A 19,213-nucleotide genomic window follows, 5' to 3' on the forward strand; every position below is an offset into this window, starting at 1 on the left:
TGTGTGTGTGTGTGTGTGTGTGAAGATTTGTGTGTGTATGTGTGTTTTTTGAAGATTTGGGTTTTGAATTCGCATCATCCTTTCTGTTTGATTTTATCCTCCTCGATTTCTTTTAGCCCTAATTACATTGTTGTTGACAGCTTGAAGTTCATCGTAGCCTAGTCCAATCGCATCTCAGTTAGCAAGTTTGATGAGGTGAAGTGGTGGTTGTGATAGTGGGTGAGAGTTCCACAGCGGATGAGTTTGATGAAACATTCATTGATAATTATGATGGGTTTGATGTTTGATCAACAAATAGTCCATTGATAATATTTATATACAAACGTATATTTATGGGCTTTTATGTTTGATTTTTTTTATTTTTTTATAAATATTATACAAGGGTAGAAAGGTAATTTCATTATTTAAATTAGGAAATTTATAAGCCAAATGGCAATAAGATCAATTCATTATGTGTGGGATGGAAGTGTCTTTATTTAAAAGGGTGTCATTATCCAAAAAAAAAATATTCAACTTGTATAGGTGTCCAAACCTTAGGTAAGGTATGGTTGTACTTTACCTAAATCCAAAAACTTATCATAAGCAATTGCATGTTTAAGAGACCTATGAAAGCATGCTTCTTATTGTAACATAAAGAAGCTTCAGCCGGCTGAACAACTTTTCGATCCCTTCTTATCTCATATAGTAATATATATATGATTATGACCCAAGTTGAAGTTAATTAAATTATTATAACTATTGATAAAAAAAATAATAATAAAAATCATAATAAAAAAAAACATACTCGAAATTATATTAAGCTGAATAAAAGGATGCATGGGTGTTTTTGATGATTAATTGGAAAAGGACAGCTCCCCATGCGACAATTCAAGTGGCAGTTTATTACCTAAGATTCCTTTTGTTACAAACTGCAAATAAGACTGAGGTTTAAAGCATCCAATTATAGAGGTACTCCATCTTGATTTTATCCCACTTAATTGTTATATATATATATATGCAAGGCTTTGATACTTACACAGTTATTAGCTAGCTTTGTGAATGACATTGAACATTTAGCCTCTTTTGCACCATCCACCAACTTCCAATTAAGATACTACTGAAATTATAGATGGAAGTCAAAATAGTAGTGAAAGAGAGGATCAAACCATCTTCCCCAACACCTTGTCACCTCAGAACCTTGAAGCTCTCTCTCTTGGATCACCTCATTCCTGCTCCCTATGCTCCAATTCTCCTATTCTATCCCAATCCCAATCCCAATCCCAATCCCAATCCCAGTACTCTCAATCCGAATCACGATGATGATGCATATGCTTCTTCTAACTCTAATCATCATCTCAAAACATCATTAGCACTACTGAAGGAATCACTTTCACAAACCCTAACACGCTTTTACCCACTTGCCGGTGTTATTGGACACGACGATCTCTCTATTGACTGTAATGACGAAGGGGCTTCTTATGCGGAGGCTGAGGTTAACTGTCGTCTCTTCAAATTTCTAGACCACCCAGACCTCCACTTCATAAATCAATTGCTCCCCTGTGCTGCTGCTGCTGTCCTACCAACTACCCCACGGGTGGTCACTAACATTCAAGTTAACATCTTTCAATGTGGTGGAATTGCCATCGGATTGTGCATTTCCCACAGAATCATGGATGGATCTGCACTCAGCACCTTTCTTAGATCCTGGGCTGCCACGGCTCGAGCCTCGTCGTCCACTAATGTTATATATCCTGATTTTGTTGCAACTAGTTCTCTCTTTCCATCAAATGACGATTTATGGTTAAGAGATTCATCAAGTGTGATGTGGGGTTCTTTGTTCAAGAAAGGCAAGTGCGTTACAAGGAGGTTTGTATTTGAATCCTCAGCAATAGCCACCCTCAAGGCAAAAGCAACCACCTCCGCCACCACCACCAGCTCATGCCCCACACGTGTGGAGGCAGTCTCTGCTTTGATATGGAAATGCGCTATGGCCGCCTCTGCCCAAAAACGCGGTTCCAAAAGGCCTTCTCTACTCACTCACCTGGTGAATCTACGCACACGAGCTTCACCTCCCTTGTCTCAACATTCTATGGGAAACCTCCTTTGGATAGCAAGTGCCCAATACATGCCGCCGGCTAAGCATGATGAGCAGCAGCTGGGACTTCATACCTTGGTGGCTCAGCTACGTGTAGCAATATCGAAAATCAATGGGGACTTCGTGAAAAAACTAAGATCATCAGCTGCCCATATTAATGAAGGCGCTGGGTCGGCTGTGAATATTCGTAAATCTTTTAAAAAGATTGGAGATATGGGCTCCTCCAAACAAGGAGTTGATTTCTTTGGATTTACTAGTTGGTGTAAGTTTGGTTTCTATGAAGTAGAATTTGGGTGGGGAAAGCCTATATGGGTTGGTGGTGCTACTTTAGGTGGATCAAGTGTTTTCATGAATCTCAACATTTTGATGGAAACAAGATGTGGTGATGGAATAGAAGCATGGGTGAATTTGGATGAACAAGAGATGGACATACTCCAACATGACCTAGAGCTTCGCTCATACGCTTCATTGGATCCAAGTCCTCTTTCAACACTTACCGCTAATGCTGCTGCTATCTAGCCGGAGGAAGAGAGGCTTGTTTGCTGCTTTGCAGCAACCTGTCATTTTTAATAAATGTTTAACGAAAATGCTGTATATTTTACTTGTCACTTGTTAATTTTAAGGGTAAAGTGCAAATAACCCCCCTGATTTTTACTCTCTCCCCCAAGAAACCCCCCTAAATTAAGAATTGCCCCCTAAACTATTAAGAAAGTACACTTTAAGGACAAAATCAAAAATTATTATTATCTGAGGTCACCGGAGATATTAAATTACTATCTTACCCTTCTGTAGAACTACACCGTTTTATTGCTTTAGTAACTGATGTTGATCACGTGTCAAATTTAGTAACTGATGTTGATCATGTGTCAAAATAAAATCTCAAAACCTAATGGCAATGTGACAACACATAGCCTTATCACAATCACCTTCTAACCACTTCTTATTTTAGTGCTAAATAGCCCCTTATGTACATAACTCGCTCTCTGCTCTTGTTCTCTGGCAGCCGATCGTGTCCTCCTTATATTATGGCTGGTACCTGATTTGGAGAATCAACCATAGTTAAATCATTGATGGAGTGAAGCTCTGGATATTGATGTTGTTGTTACCGCTTGTCCTCTCCTGGCAGCCATGGCTATTGTTTCTATATGAATTTTTAGAATCCGCCGCTGCCATAATTGAGCTATCCACAGTTGTTGGGTTTGAAGATTTGGACAAAAAAAGCTTTGTTTTGAGAATTGAGTGTAATTATGGGCTCGTGTGGTATGGAGTAGTATGTGGGTGATGGGTTTGTAGATTCTTTGGTTTAAGACACTCCCACCTATCAGTGTTGATAGTTTGATTGTTTCCATTGATTTGAGGATAATTTTTGGTTCTTTTGGTATTCTATTTTATGTTTAGATTTTGCTCTTGTTAGGCTAAGATTTTAGGTTTTTTTTTTTTTTTTCTTTCCCTTTCAGTGACTAATGATTCGGCCATTCTCATCTTCTAAAAAATGAGTTAAATAAGGTTTGAAAGAAGTAAGAAAAATTGAGCTATGGTTTTCAACTTTATGCCCAATATAACATTATATGATATCTATATATATACATAAACACACATGGTGATGGTGATCAACAATTTGAGGCTTGGGCCTTGCTCATATTTGTAATGGAAACTCTTATCCTTGCCGTTTTCTCTATATTGCCTGTATTTCCTGATTGTTTGCCAGGAAAAAAAAGTTCATTTATTCATTTATTATTCACTTAGTAAACAAAGGGTAATACTGTCATTTTGAAAATATAGCTTAGGTCACGTGATAATGGGATGACGGAACAGTGTCGCCGGGTCTTTTTTAGCTAAAAAAGAGATAGTTTAGGTGGTTTATTGTACAAATAGAAGCTCGGGAGGTTTTTTTGAGAGAGAGAGTAAAGTTTAGGGGGTTTTTTTGCACTTTACCCTAATTTTAATTCTTTCTTACACCCTCTGAGGTTTGCCATATTGACAGTCAGATGAAATGATTTAAATACCCCTTGACTTGTCAACAACCACCTAAAATGACTTGAATGCCCTTTCTAACTAATTTTAATTCCCTCTTTTATATATATATATATATATATATATATATATATATATCATTTTCAAGGTCAAGTACATCGTCAAATCTCCCACTGTGCCTTTCTCAACTGTGAGGACCTATCCCTTTTTCATTTTTCACATAGTCCGTAGCATCCTTTTGTATAATAGGCTAATAATACCCTTGTCGGATAGCTTTGCGTGCTAAAGACCTGCCCCCAATGTGATTTCCACAATCTCCTTTGTGTATCTCTTTTAGAATGTACCTTGCCTCCTTAATTGAGACGCAACGCAGGTAAGGTAAAGAAAAATCCCTCTTGTACAACACCGCTTTGATGAGAGTATACCTTGCTACCCGAAATTTAACATTTAGGGCCTCATTTCTGTCCTTAGGAAGTTCTCCCTCTTTAATGTATTTTATGATAGGTTTTACCCATTCCATACTGAGCACCATATGTTGTACCTCCTTTTGAACTTTGATAAGTACTCAAATGTGATGCATGTGACGGACCAAGTTTTGATAAACCCGGTGCATCAGTGATGACCAAAAGATGACTCAATAACGGATCTGAAATGCGGAAGTGAAAGATGGTCAAAGAAAAAGAAAAGAAGGGTTCTGAGCACCAGTTCAGCATTCATCAACACTGAGCACCCGTTCGGCACTCATACAAAGTCGATCGTTTTGACCTACGTGGTCACACGTTCTAACATTCTGACGTTCTAACCTACATGGTCAGGCATTCTGACATTCTGACGTTCTGACCTACATAGTTAAGCGTTCTGACCTACATGGTCCTGCATTCTGACGTTTTGACCTACATGGTCAAGCATTCTAACGTTCTTACTTACATAGTCAAGCGTTCTGACAAAAGGTCCAAGTGTTTTGCCAAAAGGTTCAAGCATTCAGACGTTCTGACCTACATGATCAGACGTTCTGCCAAGAGATTCAAACGTTCAGAAGTTCTGACCTACATGATCAGGCGTTCTGCCAAGAGGTTCAAACGTTCAGACGTTCTGACCTACATGGTCAGGCGTTCTGACAAGAGGTTCAAGCGTTCAAACGTTCTAACCTACATGGTCAGGTGTTCTGATAAGAGGTTCAAGCGTTCAGACGTTCTGACGTCTGACTACCAAACGATGAAACAGAAGGCAACAATTTGCCTAACGACAAAACAGAAACGAGAAAACAGCCGAACGATAAAACAGTAAGCAAGTTTAAGGCAACCTTGAGGCTATACATGCATTCTCAATGATCCAAAACAAGTTTAAAAACACACTTGTGAACTTCAAAATTAATGGCCCTTGGCCTCATGTTTTACATACACATAAAATGAATGTCAAAAGGTGTGCTTATGGACACATTACATGTTTCGAATCAAATATACACATTTGACAAAAAGGGCTACAAGTGGCATTTCAAGCCAACCTTTACAAGAATGGAACCTTCAAGCCCACAAATCGTCTAAGCATAACGAGAATCTCAACCTTGATTCCTATACCTGAAAAATGTCCTCGGTAACTTTGGGGTGAGTAACATAAAGCTACTCATAGGAGATGAGCATGCAAAGACCTATCGTCTATGTCAAAGGTGAGACTCAAGGAGCATCCTAAGCTACCTTAGATCATTTCTAGCATAAATCACATCATTCATGTAATTTAAATAGCATAGAAGCATGTTATACAAGGCAACAAGACATAGATTCTCAAAGTTATCTACTTGAAATCTAAAATGCGAAAACAATTAAAGTGGGTCACGCCACCTAACGTCTATGTTCCAAATAAATCTTTAGGATCATTCCTAAGCTACATTTGATCATTTTAACATAAATGTACTTAACAACATCAAAATCTGCAATGGTTCATTAAAAATTAATATGCCTGAATGTACTTAACAACATCAAAACTGCGATGATTCATTAAAAATTATAAAGCATAAATACATTTAACAACATTAAAAACATGCAATGATACCTTACAAATCATAATGCATAAATGTACTTCACAACATTAAAAACATGCGATGATTCCTTACAAATCATAATGCATAAATGTACTTAACAATATTAAAAACATGTGATCGTTCCTTACAAATCATAATGCATAAATGTATTTAACAACATTAAAAACATGTGATCGTTCCTTACAAATCATAATGCATAAATGTACCTAACAACATTAAAAATATGCGATGATTCCTTACAAATCGTAATACATAAATGTACTTAACAACATTAAATCGCCAATAACCAAAACCATAAGTCACAATTAAACATTAGTTGTCAACTTGAAATTGAATGCGAAAATAAATAGTAGAATACTTGGACAATAAATCTCAGATAAAGCCAAGACCTAAACGGTTATTCCAGGCACTAACCCGCTGGGAATACCACCCTAGTGCGCACTATACAAAATGGGGAGAACTCTTACCTCTCGCACTAAAGCCAAACTCTAGCCATAAACATCGTAATAATGTCCCAAGTGACTCCAAAATCAAAAGAAATAAGTTCACAACTTATACACAATTTAAGTAATGCACGAAACTACCTTTCATGTACAAGTAGGTTGAAACCACATAATACAAACTCTAAATCCGCAACTACTATAGGATGACAAATGTCAAATCTTCAGAATGCGATTCATTACACGCTATAACAACATCACATGTCGAATCTTCAGTGTGCGATTCGTTACACGCTATAACAATAAAATTCAATATTGAAAACATAAATTCATGAATCCATTACAAGTCTAAAATCATGATTTAAACATACTCCCAATGTTAAACACATTATTAAATCAGTAATGCAATAGAAACGAAAATTAATCAAATAACTAATTAATTTCTCTAGGTTTCACATCTCAATCAAATGATTCCTAATTAATACATGTTAAACGACATAACTTGATTACTACATGCATCAGATCAAAAACTTAATTAGGCAATTGGAACAATAAAATGGAATTTAATTAAATCATAATAATCAAATCCCAAAATTCTAAAACAACATCAAATGGTCCCAATTTAATATATGCTAGTATACAAGTCCTAGTTATCAAAAATATCAAATTAAAAACTTAATTAAGCCAATGGAACCATTAAATAGATTTTAATTAATCCTTTTAATTAAAATCTCTAGATTTTCAAACTTATCCAAATGTTCTCAAATAAAAGTATGTTAAAGAATATGCCAAGACTTAATTTAAAAGTATATCACAAGTTAATTTTATGCAAGGTACGTTCATGAGAATTAAACTTTCACAAAAGGAAATTATAAAATAAAAAATGCAATTTTATTCAAATAATCCCAATTTAATATATGTTAACAAACATACTAAAGCCAAATTTTTTAGCATGCCACAATTTAATTCTAAGTTGTATATCATCATGAGAATTAAATCTTAACCATAGAAAATAATTAAATTAAATTCTAGCACTTAAACCAAAACATGCATACAAGCTGTATAAACTTCTAAAATCATCAATACAACATTAATATAAACTTAAGACACCCCTTACCTCAATTTGAGCTGAAAATCTCAAAAGCCACCAAAATGTAAATGCTTCGAATTAGACGATACTTCGGGGTTTTGTCAGGGACAACACGATGAACATGAACCCCAAGGAAGCCCCATCAAAATCATAACTTGACTTCTAACCCGAACTCAAAAAATGGCCAAAATGAGATTCCAATTGGTGGAATCGAAGGCCTCGCCAAGGCAAATATAAAACACTAAGGCACTATAGCGTTTCATTGAAGGGAAGAGGCTGAAAAGAGGAGGGAGAATGTGGCAGCCCATGGCTGCCATGGAATCCGGCCAAGAGAGGGGAGAGAGCGAACGAAATCTGATTTTTCAATTTAAGACCCCCTATTTATAGAAAAACTCAAAAAGTGCCCCCAACGGGCCCCGCCGAGTCTGGAAAAGTGGAATTCGCGCAGACGTGCTCAAATGGAAAAACTCTGTGAACGAAAAAGAACCGAAATGAGAAAAGATGAACAATGTAAGAAACAACGTTAAAAACTAATTTCCGAGCAAAAAGATATGCTTCGAACAAGTTCGAAGGCAATAGGGGCCAAAAACCCTAAAACTGGAGAAAAATGACCAAAAGAAAATTCTAAGAGTATGAGAGTCGACGAAAAGTGAAAATGAATCCTGTACAAGGATCCAGGCTCAAAACAAGGCATTTTTGCAATAACTTTTATTAATTTCATAGTGGCCCCTCCAAAAAGTGATAACTACACTAATAACCAAAAATGAAAATATCTTCCAAAAAATTTTTCTTAAAAACACCTGAAATAAAATATCTTCAAAAGATATTTATGAAAAACACTCCAAGAAAAGAAAATGTTTCTGAACAACTATGCATCTATACCCCTATGGACTTCGGGAGCAACTAGAGTACTTTTCTGTAAAAGTAAATATACGTATTTAGTGGAAACCAATTAGAATGAAGGTACGTGAAGTCAAAAATCAACTCCGAGCACAAAAAGTGAGGTTATACCAGCAAAGTGACCAACTGGGAAAAGATAAAATAGGGAAAAAGACAAAAAATGAATAGTGTTTAAAAAGTGAAGATATAGAAATGACTCAGTCCTTAAAGGAAGTTGTCAATCTAAAGAAAAGAGTCTCAAAAATTATCTCCGAGCACTTAAGATGACACTAAGTGCCGAGAAACCAAACTTAGAATAGAAAAGATCAACGGAAAAAAAAATATATATATCTGTGAAAATTTGAGACAAAGGAAATGAAGGAAAATGACTGGATCATTACAATGCATTTTAGCACCTAAGTTAGGGTATTTTAATCCATACATTTATCTTACTTTCCCTTTGTTATTCTAATTTGTGTTTTTGTCTATTTTAGGTCAATAAGGTTCAAACAGGCTAAAAAGAGCCTTTTAGCTCCTTTTTGGAGTCAAGAAGAAAATTCAGACGAAGTTAGAAAAATCTACACTGGACAGTCTTTAATCGATCGAAGGAAGTCCCGATCGATGGAAGAGATCCACAATTGATCGAAAAGAAGGCAATGCCAGCTCAGTGGATAAGGTCGCCAGTTGTTAAAAATATCTTTGCCACGTTATCTTCGATCGATAGAAGTAAGCTTCGATCCATCGAAGCAAGCTTTGCTTGATCAAAGCCCTTGTTGGCAATGAGCTATTTAATTCCCGAGCGCATCCGAACTCTACCAACTTTTATAGCAGCGAGTTTACACCAATCAAAGGCCTATTTTCTAACTTGTTGCCTACTCAAAGAGGCTTATATTTAAATGTAATTGAACTCATTATAGAGGAGGTTCCAAGTTTTGTTACAATTTCTACACAACTCTTGTTGAAGCTTTAGACATAGTTTTTAGATATTTTCTCTCTCTAGATTAGGGTTTTTGGAGACTAAAGTAAGAGGAAGAAGATGGTGCCCACATTGAAGAAAGCCTTTGAGGTTGGATGACAACAACCATGAGTGGCTAGATCCTTCTCTTGGGGCTAGAGATAACCCCTAGGCTTGCTTCCTAAACTTAGTATTTTGTAGTTTTTGGGAATTTATGATGTAAATAATATTTTCACCATGATTATATATAGATCTTGAGTTCTTACATGATTTGTATGGATTAATTCTTCCAATTGATCTTTTATTTATATTTATATGTCTATGTATGTTAGAATGAATTGTCATGTGCTTACACTAGATTTTATAAGTTTAATGCATGTCTATGCGTGTTGGAATTATAAATTTAGTGATGGTCACGGCTTGGTACTTGTGATACCCCTCGATTCTAGAGCCACAGGTGATCAAGTTCGAGCACAGATCCGAGGGGATATCAAACAATCAATATTTTTAAAGCGAACACAGATGACAAAATGAATTTAATAAATAAAGTTTAAGCTGGAAGAAACTAAAAGTAAAATCCTTTATAATTAAATACTTAGAATCTGATAATCCAAAACTCCATCAGTTTAACAACTCGGGAATCCATCTCTAGTGGACCCCTAATAAAAATCCCAAGCTGAATGAAAGTAAAAACTGAAACTAAAATCCAAATCTAATATTTGGAAAGAAGTCCTACGTCGTCGGTAGAATGGAAGATCATCCCTGCTCAGCACGAACAACTCTAGACTGGAAATGTCCGATACATGAAAAATGATGAGTGGGTCAGGCCCACATGCAAGTTTTATACTACTACTACCCAAGCAGAGACCCCGATAAGCATGTACATCCTAACCAATCCAACAATAGCTAATAGTCCGTAGATAAATATATATATATAATCGCACTACAGGACTCTCACTGGACTATAGGCCTGTCTCAACCTGACTAGTAGGCACCATACGAAAACGCACCCAAAGGTGGGCATGACTACCTAGCCCTAGCAGGGTACACATCCAACAATCATAGCCAGCTATGCATCCCAATGCATATACACTCCCTAACCAACGACTCTGAGACTCAGGCTCATATCGTGGCATCATAAAAATATATTTAAATTCCATTCCAAACCAAAGTGCCACTCAATTATTTATTGATCTGACACAAAATATAGGTAGGACTTAACTTTTGTAGTTAATCCGTCACTTAATCCAGAGTAGGTAGGACTTAGCATTTTTGAGCAAATCCCCCTAGTATGACACCGTCCCATACCGGTGCATACAAACCATCCATCCAGTATTGATAATATATATATGATAGTATAACATATCAATATCAACATATCCAATCAAAAGCATAACAAGAATGTTTAATTAGCATGCTTGTTCAATACATCCAGTACCTAATTCTCTGACAAATTTTTAAGTGCAGAGAAGAAGTATAACCATCCTGTAACTCACAATAAGCATAATAATAATAACAATAGTATATATATGCTTACTCCTAATTACTCCACAACGCCCCACAAGTTGACATAAACAAATTCTTGGTAACATCAACTAGTTTCATATTAAGTATTAACTGAATTTATATTAGTTAATAGGCTTAATCCCATACCACTGATATATGACTTACATACCAAACTCCTAATTCAATTGCTAATTTAAAATTAATCAACTTGAATCATCTACAAAATTTTCAACCATGTAAACTTCCTTAAAAGTGTCTTACTGTCACTTATAAATATATATAATCATTCTGTAATCTAATAAACTTAACTTAAATTACAGAAAGATGATTTAACAATATTACCATTCCCAGATAAATTAATTATCCCCACAAAACATGCTAGAGCAGAGTATATATATAGAAATATACTGATTTAAGTCTACTCTAACAACCTCTCATAATTGACAACACATCTAATGTATGCAACTGTCAATCTATCCACAGCAAGCAAAATTAAATATTTGTAACCTTGCATGCTTATATAGAATTTCTGAACCATAATATCTGTATTCCATTCTCAAGAATTGCCATATAAAGACTTAGCAATTTAACATCTTTTACATTCGAAAACTGTAATCTAGTTTAGTTAAACTTTACCCATTCTTTAAGAATGAACCTCAACTTGTTTAATTTGTTTTAGTTTATTCCCTGAAGTTTTTATAAGCTTTTAGAACATCACTAAACACTCCATTATAGCCTCCAACAGAATCTGAAACTACCAAAATCCAAGTCTCGAAGCCCAAACGGTTGCCCAAAACTCAGAAAAATGGAAAAACTGGAAACCAGTTGAAGGAGCCGGCTCCACACAAAGTGGAACCGCCTCCACTACCAAGTAGAGCCAGCTTTACTACAAAGTAGAGCCTGCTCCACTTTTTAATTGAGCCTGCTCTACTTGAAATAGAGCAGGCTCCTTCCCTTGTGCATCTTCTTATCCAGTTCCGGCAATGTCCGGCATCTGTATTCCTCCAACTAAGTTTATTACTGATTAAAACTAAGTCTTAGGGTGTTCCAAAGTTAATTAAATTCATAACTTGTTAACCAAATCATATGGAACAAGAATTACACAAAACAGCTTCTAAGTGGATTAAAATCCATACAAGAACACATACTGTTTCAGATATCTAGCCCTGCGACCCAGATTAATTTTAATATTTCCCACTATGTTTTAGAACTATTAAAATTCTTAATCCCTCAATTGAAATCATTAAAATCGTGAATTAAGTAAAACAAAACAGTAAAATCACAACACTGTAAAACAATCAATTTAACAGATCATACACATATGGTTATTAAACAATGCAAGCATGCGAACCAGATTTGTTTTAATCCTTATATCATCCTGAAATTGTGTTAGGGATGCAAAGAACACAGGTCAAAGAGGTAGAGCTAGTTATAAAACTTGCCTGTGAGACTCGGTTCAGAAATTCAGCGTCTGTCTTCTAAGTTTTCCCGGCGCCCCTTTGGTTTTCCTTCCTCTATTTCTTGTTTCCAGTATGCCATGAATAGGATTTTTAAAGCCCTAGGCAGATGCTCATTACATATATTTATAGGTTTTCACAAAACCCTAATCCATGTCTAATTCGGCCCATAAGCAAACCTAGGATATACAATGTCGGCTGCCTATGAAAACTATAAACCCCATGAAAATATATTCACGTTGCCAACTAACTAAAACCAACTAAATGTAATTTAACTAATCTAATTAAATTTAATTTTAACTTAACATAATTAAATCCATATGTAAGACAATTAAATAAAAACCAATAAAATAAAACAATCAAAGAAAAACAAGTCATTTAAATAATTCACAATTAAATCAACAAATTCACAACTAAATCAGTAAAACACAATTTAAATAATTAAATAAATTCTAGAATTATCCTTGTTAAATTAGGGGTATTACATTCTTCCCCCCTAACAACAGGAATTTCGTCCTCGGAATTCGCTCTTACCTTCTTCTCGTAATTCAGGAAACTACGAGCGAATGTCATCCTACCGTTCCGAAGTAGACTCAGCCTCATTGTGATGACTCCACTGGATACGAACTCAAATAAATAACCTTATTACGAAGGATTTGATCCCAATGATTGACAATACGACACGGTGGCTTCAAATAACTTACATCCGGCTACAACTCAAACTCCCCAACATCGATATGCGGATACCGAACATCCTCTCGCAGAAATTTCCGCAACATTGAAACATGGAACACATTATGTATGCGATCTAATTTATCCGGCAATGCCAACCTATAAAATACAGCTCCAACTCGATCCGTAAGCATCAATGGACCGACAAATCGTGGAGACAACTTCCCTGTCTTCCCAAAGCACATTACACCTTTCATAGGCGACACTTTGGTCAGTACTCATGCGATCTCGAATAAGAGCAATCTTTTAAGAGGTATCCTTGATGAACTCAGGACCTAAGACTCGATTCTCTCCAACCTCCATCCAACAAACAGGTGATCGACACGGTCGACCGTATAACGCCTCAAAAGGTGCCATCCCAATAGTCTTCTGGAAACTATTGTTATAAGCAAACTTCACAAGTGGCAAATATTCCTCCCAGTGGCCCTTGAAATCCAGAACACCCGACCGAAACATATCTTCCATAATTTGATTCACCCTCTCAGTCTGTCCGTCAGTCTGAGGATGATAAGCAGTACTAAGGTGTAACTCAGTACCTAAAGCCTGCTAAAAACTCTTCCAAAATCCAGATACAAAGCTCGAATCCCTATCCGATATAATAGATAATGGAATGCCATGCAGCTTCACAATCTCTGAAATGTAAAGCCTCGCCAACTGCTCTGAAGTGTACTTAGTGCAAATAGGTAAGAAATGAGCTAACTTGGTCAACCTATCCACAATGACCCATATGGAATTATGCCCCTTGAAAGAATTTGGCAACCCTTCCACAAAATCCATAGATATGCTTTCCCATTTCCACTCGGGAATTAGTAGTGGCTGTAGAGCTCTTGGCGGCCTCTGATGATCAATCTTAACCATCTGACAAGTACTACACTGAGAAACAAAAAGAGCAATGTCCCTCTTCGTACCTGCCCACCAAAACTGCCGCTTCATATCTTGATACATCTTATCGCCTCCTGGATGAATAGAGAACTCAGAGTGATGAGTCTCAGTCATCACATCCTTCCTCAAATTATCAGCAGAAGGTACCACTAACCGTCCCTTGTACCTTAAACCTCCATCAGCCCTAACATAGTAGAATGGAACCTCTCCGGAAGCTATCTCTGCGACCTTGTCGACACACTGCTGATCGGTGAGTTGTGCTTGTAAAACCTTATAAATGATGAAAGGTGTAACCACCATGCAAGCCATAAAAGCGTCTGACAACTCATCTAAACTCTTCAAAGCATTCTACTCAGTAGTGAAATAGAGCGGAAAGACTACCAACAGGTCAGCGACTGAGCGCATCCACCACCACATTCGTTTTCCCTAGATGGTACTGTATAGAAAAATGATAGTCTTTTACAAACTCCAACCATCTGCGCTGTCTCATATTCAGCTCCCGCTGAGTAAACAAGTACTGTAGACTCTTGTGATCACTGAATAATCTGAAGGACTCACCTAACAGATAATGCCTCCAAATACGCAAGGCAAAGACCACTGCTGCCAACTCCAAATCATGTGTTGGATAATTAAGCTCATGAGGCTTAAGTTTCTGAGATCCATAAGGAATCGGTCGCTCCTCCTGTATCATTACACATCCAAGACCCTGCAACGAAGCATCCGTGCAAACAAGATACTCTATCCCGCTCTGCGGAGTAGCTAGAACCGGTGCAGAAGTCAGCTTCCTTTCCAGCTCATCAAAAGCTCGCTGACAGTGTACATCCCACACGAACTGTACACCCTTCTTGATCAGATGAGTGAGTGGTCCTGCTATTTTGGAGAACCCCTGGATGAATCTCCTGTAATATCCTGCCAGACCAAAAAACTCTGAATCTCAGTAGGTGATATAGGCTGTCCCCACTCAACCACCGCTGAAACCTTGGCCGGATCCTCTGCTATCCCCTTTTCTGACACCACGTGACCCAGAAATTTCACCTCCCGCTGCCAAAATTCACATTTCTCGAACTTGGAATATAACCGGTGCTCACGAAGCGTCTGCAAAACTATGCGAAGATGTCTAGCATGATCGTCCTTCGACCGAGAATAGATCAAGATATCATCAATAAAGACAATAACAAACTGATCCAAAATAAGCCCGGAAGACTCTATTCATTAAGTCCATGAATACCGCAGGTTCATTAGTCAATCCAAACGGCATCACCCGAATCTCACAAGATCCATGTCTAGTGAGAAATGCTGTCCTCAGAACATCCTTCTCCCGAACCCGAAGTTGATGATATTCAGACCGCAAATCAATCTTAGAGAAATAGGTGACTCTCTTCAAGTGATCAAATTAGTCCTCAATCCTGGGTAACGGATACTGGGTACGAATCGTAACCTTGTTCAACTCCCTGTAATCTATACACAGACGAAGCAAACCATCCTTCTTCTTCACAAACCAAAACCAGTGCTCCCCAGGGTGAAGTACTCCTACGGATAAAGCCTTGGCTGAGTAACTGCTGAATCTGATCCCTCAGCTCCCTCATCTCCACTGGTGCCATCTTGTATGGTGCCCTACCAATAGGCGTAGTGCATGGTGCTAAATCAATAACCAAATTGATCCCGCGACTAGGTGGCAACCCTGGAATCTCTAAAAAAACACATCCGGAAAGTCCTGTATAATTGGTATGCGATCCAATGACACAGTAACTTGCTCTTCCGTTTCCTCCTCCACATGGAACAAGTAAGTGCTAATGCCTCCATTAGAACGTGGCATCACGATGACATACATATCCTAACCAGGCATGGTGAATACAATAGACCTACCCTAACAGTTAACTTGGGCATGGTAATAAAATAACCAATCTATCCATGTATCACATCAAAAGTGTGCATGTCCAGGACCAAAAGACTGGCTAGAAATCTAAGTCTGCCAATATCTGGTGTCACAGGCCTATTATTCCCATGTAAAATGGCTTTATTGCCAAAAATGTAGAAATTGAGGTTTATTACATACATGTGTCACCATCCTAAATCCCTGTTCTGAATACTCCGTAATGCAAAACACTTAAAATAACCAAAATACTCCGTAGAGCAGAACACACTAAGAAGACAAAAATACTCCGCAATCTTCCCTTTTAGATTTTTATTCTATCCTGGGAATTCCTCCTTCTAAACCAACCCTACTATATAGATTTACAAGTTCCTTTATAAACTCCTTGGTAATCGTTCCGTTTTAACACCACAAACCTATAAGCAAAGCTTTGTGTGTTTACTCAGATACAAATCACTTCTACTGTGACTTTCCTTCCTGATCGCAATGTACACATTCCCAGTATAGTTTAATAAAACCATTTATGTACACATCACACGCATGCCATCACAAAAACAAATAACCAAAAACCGTGAGTTCACTTTATTAAGAACTTTTCCAAACCAAAACTGTCAAACCAAAAACCGTAAGGTATTTTAACATAATCCTAATGTATGTGATTATATCCGTACTACACTTTTACTAATACCTCCTCTTTTACTAGTAATTAAAAGTACTCTTAAAAGAGTAGTCATCCTTGAACTCCGTTGCCCTCCATTTTGGATGCATCGGTATCTCCTCCAACCTGATCTTCTTCGGGGTCTTCTTCTCTGCTTGGCTCAGCTTCGAGCACCACCGAAGTTGTGTTAGGTCCACAGTATGGTGGCCAATCCCGCACGCAAGAAACTATCCTTGACTTGTCCTCCGATGCAACGCCTATTGGAATCAACTCCCTGGTCTCCAATCCCGTCTTCTTGGTCGGCCTTCGTAGGGGAATTACCGAAGTAACTTTCCTCAGTCTTGGGCACTTTTTTGTTTTCATCGCGGCCCTCATCCTTCTCTTAGTGCCAAACATTCTGAAATTACAGAATAAACTTGACATTAGTAACCTCTAAACGAACCTTAAAGGAATACGACGAATCCTAAACTTAAGCTCTAATCAAGAGGAAACGCTACGGGGAAGACTTAATACGAAACATCCTAGAGACACTTGAACCTGGAGTGCTCTAATACCAACTGTGATACCCCTCGATTCTAGAGCCACGGGTAATCAAGTCCGAGCACAGATCCGAGGAGATATCAAATAATTAATATTTTTAAAGCGAACACAGATGACAAAATGAATTTAATAAATAAAGTTTAAGATGGAAGAAACTAAAAGTAAAATCCTTTATAATTAAATACTTAGAATCTGATAATCCAAAACTCCATCAGTTTAACAACTCGGGAATCCATCTCTAGTGGACCCCTAATAAAAATCCCAAGCTGAATGAAAGTAAAAACTGAAAATAAAATCCAAATCTAATATTTGGAAAGAAGTCCTACGTCGTCGGTAGAATGGAAGATCGTCCCTACTCAGCACGAACAACTCTAGACTGGAAATGTCCGATACCTGAAAAATGATGAGTGGGTCAGGCCCACATGCAATTTTTATACTACTACTACCCAAGCAGAGTCCTGATACTCATGTACATCCTAACCAATCCAACAATAGCTAATAGTCCGTAGATAAAAATATATATATATATATAATCACACTACAGGACTCTCACTGGACTACAGGCCTGTCTCAACTTGACTAGTAGGCACCATACGAAAACGCACCCAAAGGTGGGCATAACTACCTAGCCCTAACAGGGTACACATCCAACCATCATAGCCAGCTATGCATCCCAATGCATATACGCTCCCTAACCAACGACCCTGAGACTCAGGCTCATATCGTGGCATCATAAAAATATATTTAAATTCCATTCCAAACCAAAGTGCCACTCAATTATTTATTGATCTGACACAAAATATAGGTAGGACTTAACTTTTGTAGTTAATCCGTCCCTTAATCCAGAGTAGGTAGGACTTAGCATTTTTGAGCTAATCCCCCGAGTATGACACCGTCCCATACCGGTGCATACAAACCATCCATCCAGTATTGATAATAGATATATGATAGCATAACATATCAATATCAACATATCCAATCAAAAGCATAACAAGAAAGTTTAATTAGCATGCTTATTCAATACATCCAGTACCTGATTCTCTGACAAATTTTTAAGTGCAGAGAAGAAATATAACCACCCTGTAACTCACAATAAGCATAATAATAATAACAATAGTATATACATGCTTACTCGTAATTACTCCACAACGCCCCACAAGTTGACATAAACAAATTATTGGTAAGATCAACTAGTTTCATATTAAGTATTAACTGAATTTATATTAGTTAATAGGCTTAATCCCATACCACTGATATATGACTTACATACCAAACTCCTAATTCAATTGCTAATTTAAAATTAATCAACTTGAATCATCTACAAAATTTTCAACCATGTAAACTTCCTTAAAAGTGTCTTACTGTCACTTATAAATATATATAATCATTCTGTAATCTAATAAACTTAACTTAAATTACAGAAAGATGATTTAACAATATTACCATTCCCAGATAAATTAATTATCCCCACAAAACATGCTAGAGCAGAGTATATATATAGAAACATACTGATTTAAGTCTACTCTAACAACCTATCATAATTGACAACACATCTAATGTATGCAACTGTCAATCTATCCACAGTAAGCAAAATTAAATATTTGTAACCTTGCATGCTTATATAGAATTTTTGAACCATAATATCTGTATTCCATTCTCAAGAATTGCCATATAAAGACTTAGCAATTTAACATCTTTTACATCCGAAAACTGTAATCTAGTTTAGCTAAACTTTACCCATTAATTAAAAATGAACCTCAACTTGTTTAATTTGTTTTAGTTTGTTCCCTGAAGTTTTTATAAGCTTTTAGAACATCACTAAACACTCCATTACAGCCTCCAACAGAATCTGAAATTACCAAAATCCAAGTCTCGAAGCCCAAACGGTTGCCCAAAACTCAGAAAAATGGAAAAACTGGAAACCTGTTGAAGGAGCCGGCTACACACAAAGTGGAGCCACCTCCACTACCAAGTAGAGCCGGCTCTACTACAAAGTAGAGCCTGTTCCACTTTTTAATTGAGCCTGCTCTACTTGAAATAGAGCAGGCTCCTTCCCTTGTGCGTCTTCTACTCCAGTTCCGGCGATGTCCGGCATCTGTATTCCTCCAACTAAGT

General features: G+C 37.1%; 1 protein-coding gene across 1 annotated transcript; it reads left to right on the top strand.

Moving 5' to 3' along the window:
* Nucleotides 1-612: 612 nt before the first annotated feature.
* LOC132279522 (stemmadenine O-acetyltransferase-like) lies at nucleotides 613-3,458 on the top strand. The gene has a single exon (XM_059781517.1). The coding sequence runs from the start codon at nucleotides 1,109-1,111 to the stop codon at nucleotides 2,591-2,593; it is 1,485 nt and encodes a 494-aa protein (XP_059637500.1). The 5' UTR covers nucleotides 613-1,108; the 3' UTR covers nucleotides 2,594-3,458.
* The last annotated feature ends 15,755 nt before the right edge of the window (nucleotides 3,459-19,213 follow it).

The sequence above is a fragment of the Cornus florida genome, unplaced genomic scaffold (genome assembly GCF_030987335.1).
Source record: "Cornus florida cultivar Cherokee Brave unplaced genomic scaffold, ASM3098733v1 CherokeeBrave_3.0.0_Hap2_Chr10, whole genome shotgun sequence".
NCBI classification, from domain to species: Eukaryota; Viridiplantae; Streptophyta; class Magnoliopsida; order Cornales; family Cornaceae; genus Cornus; species Cornus florida.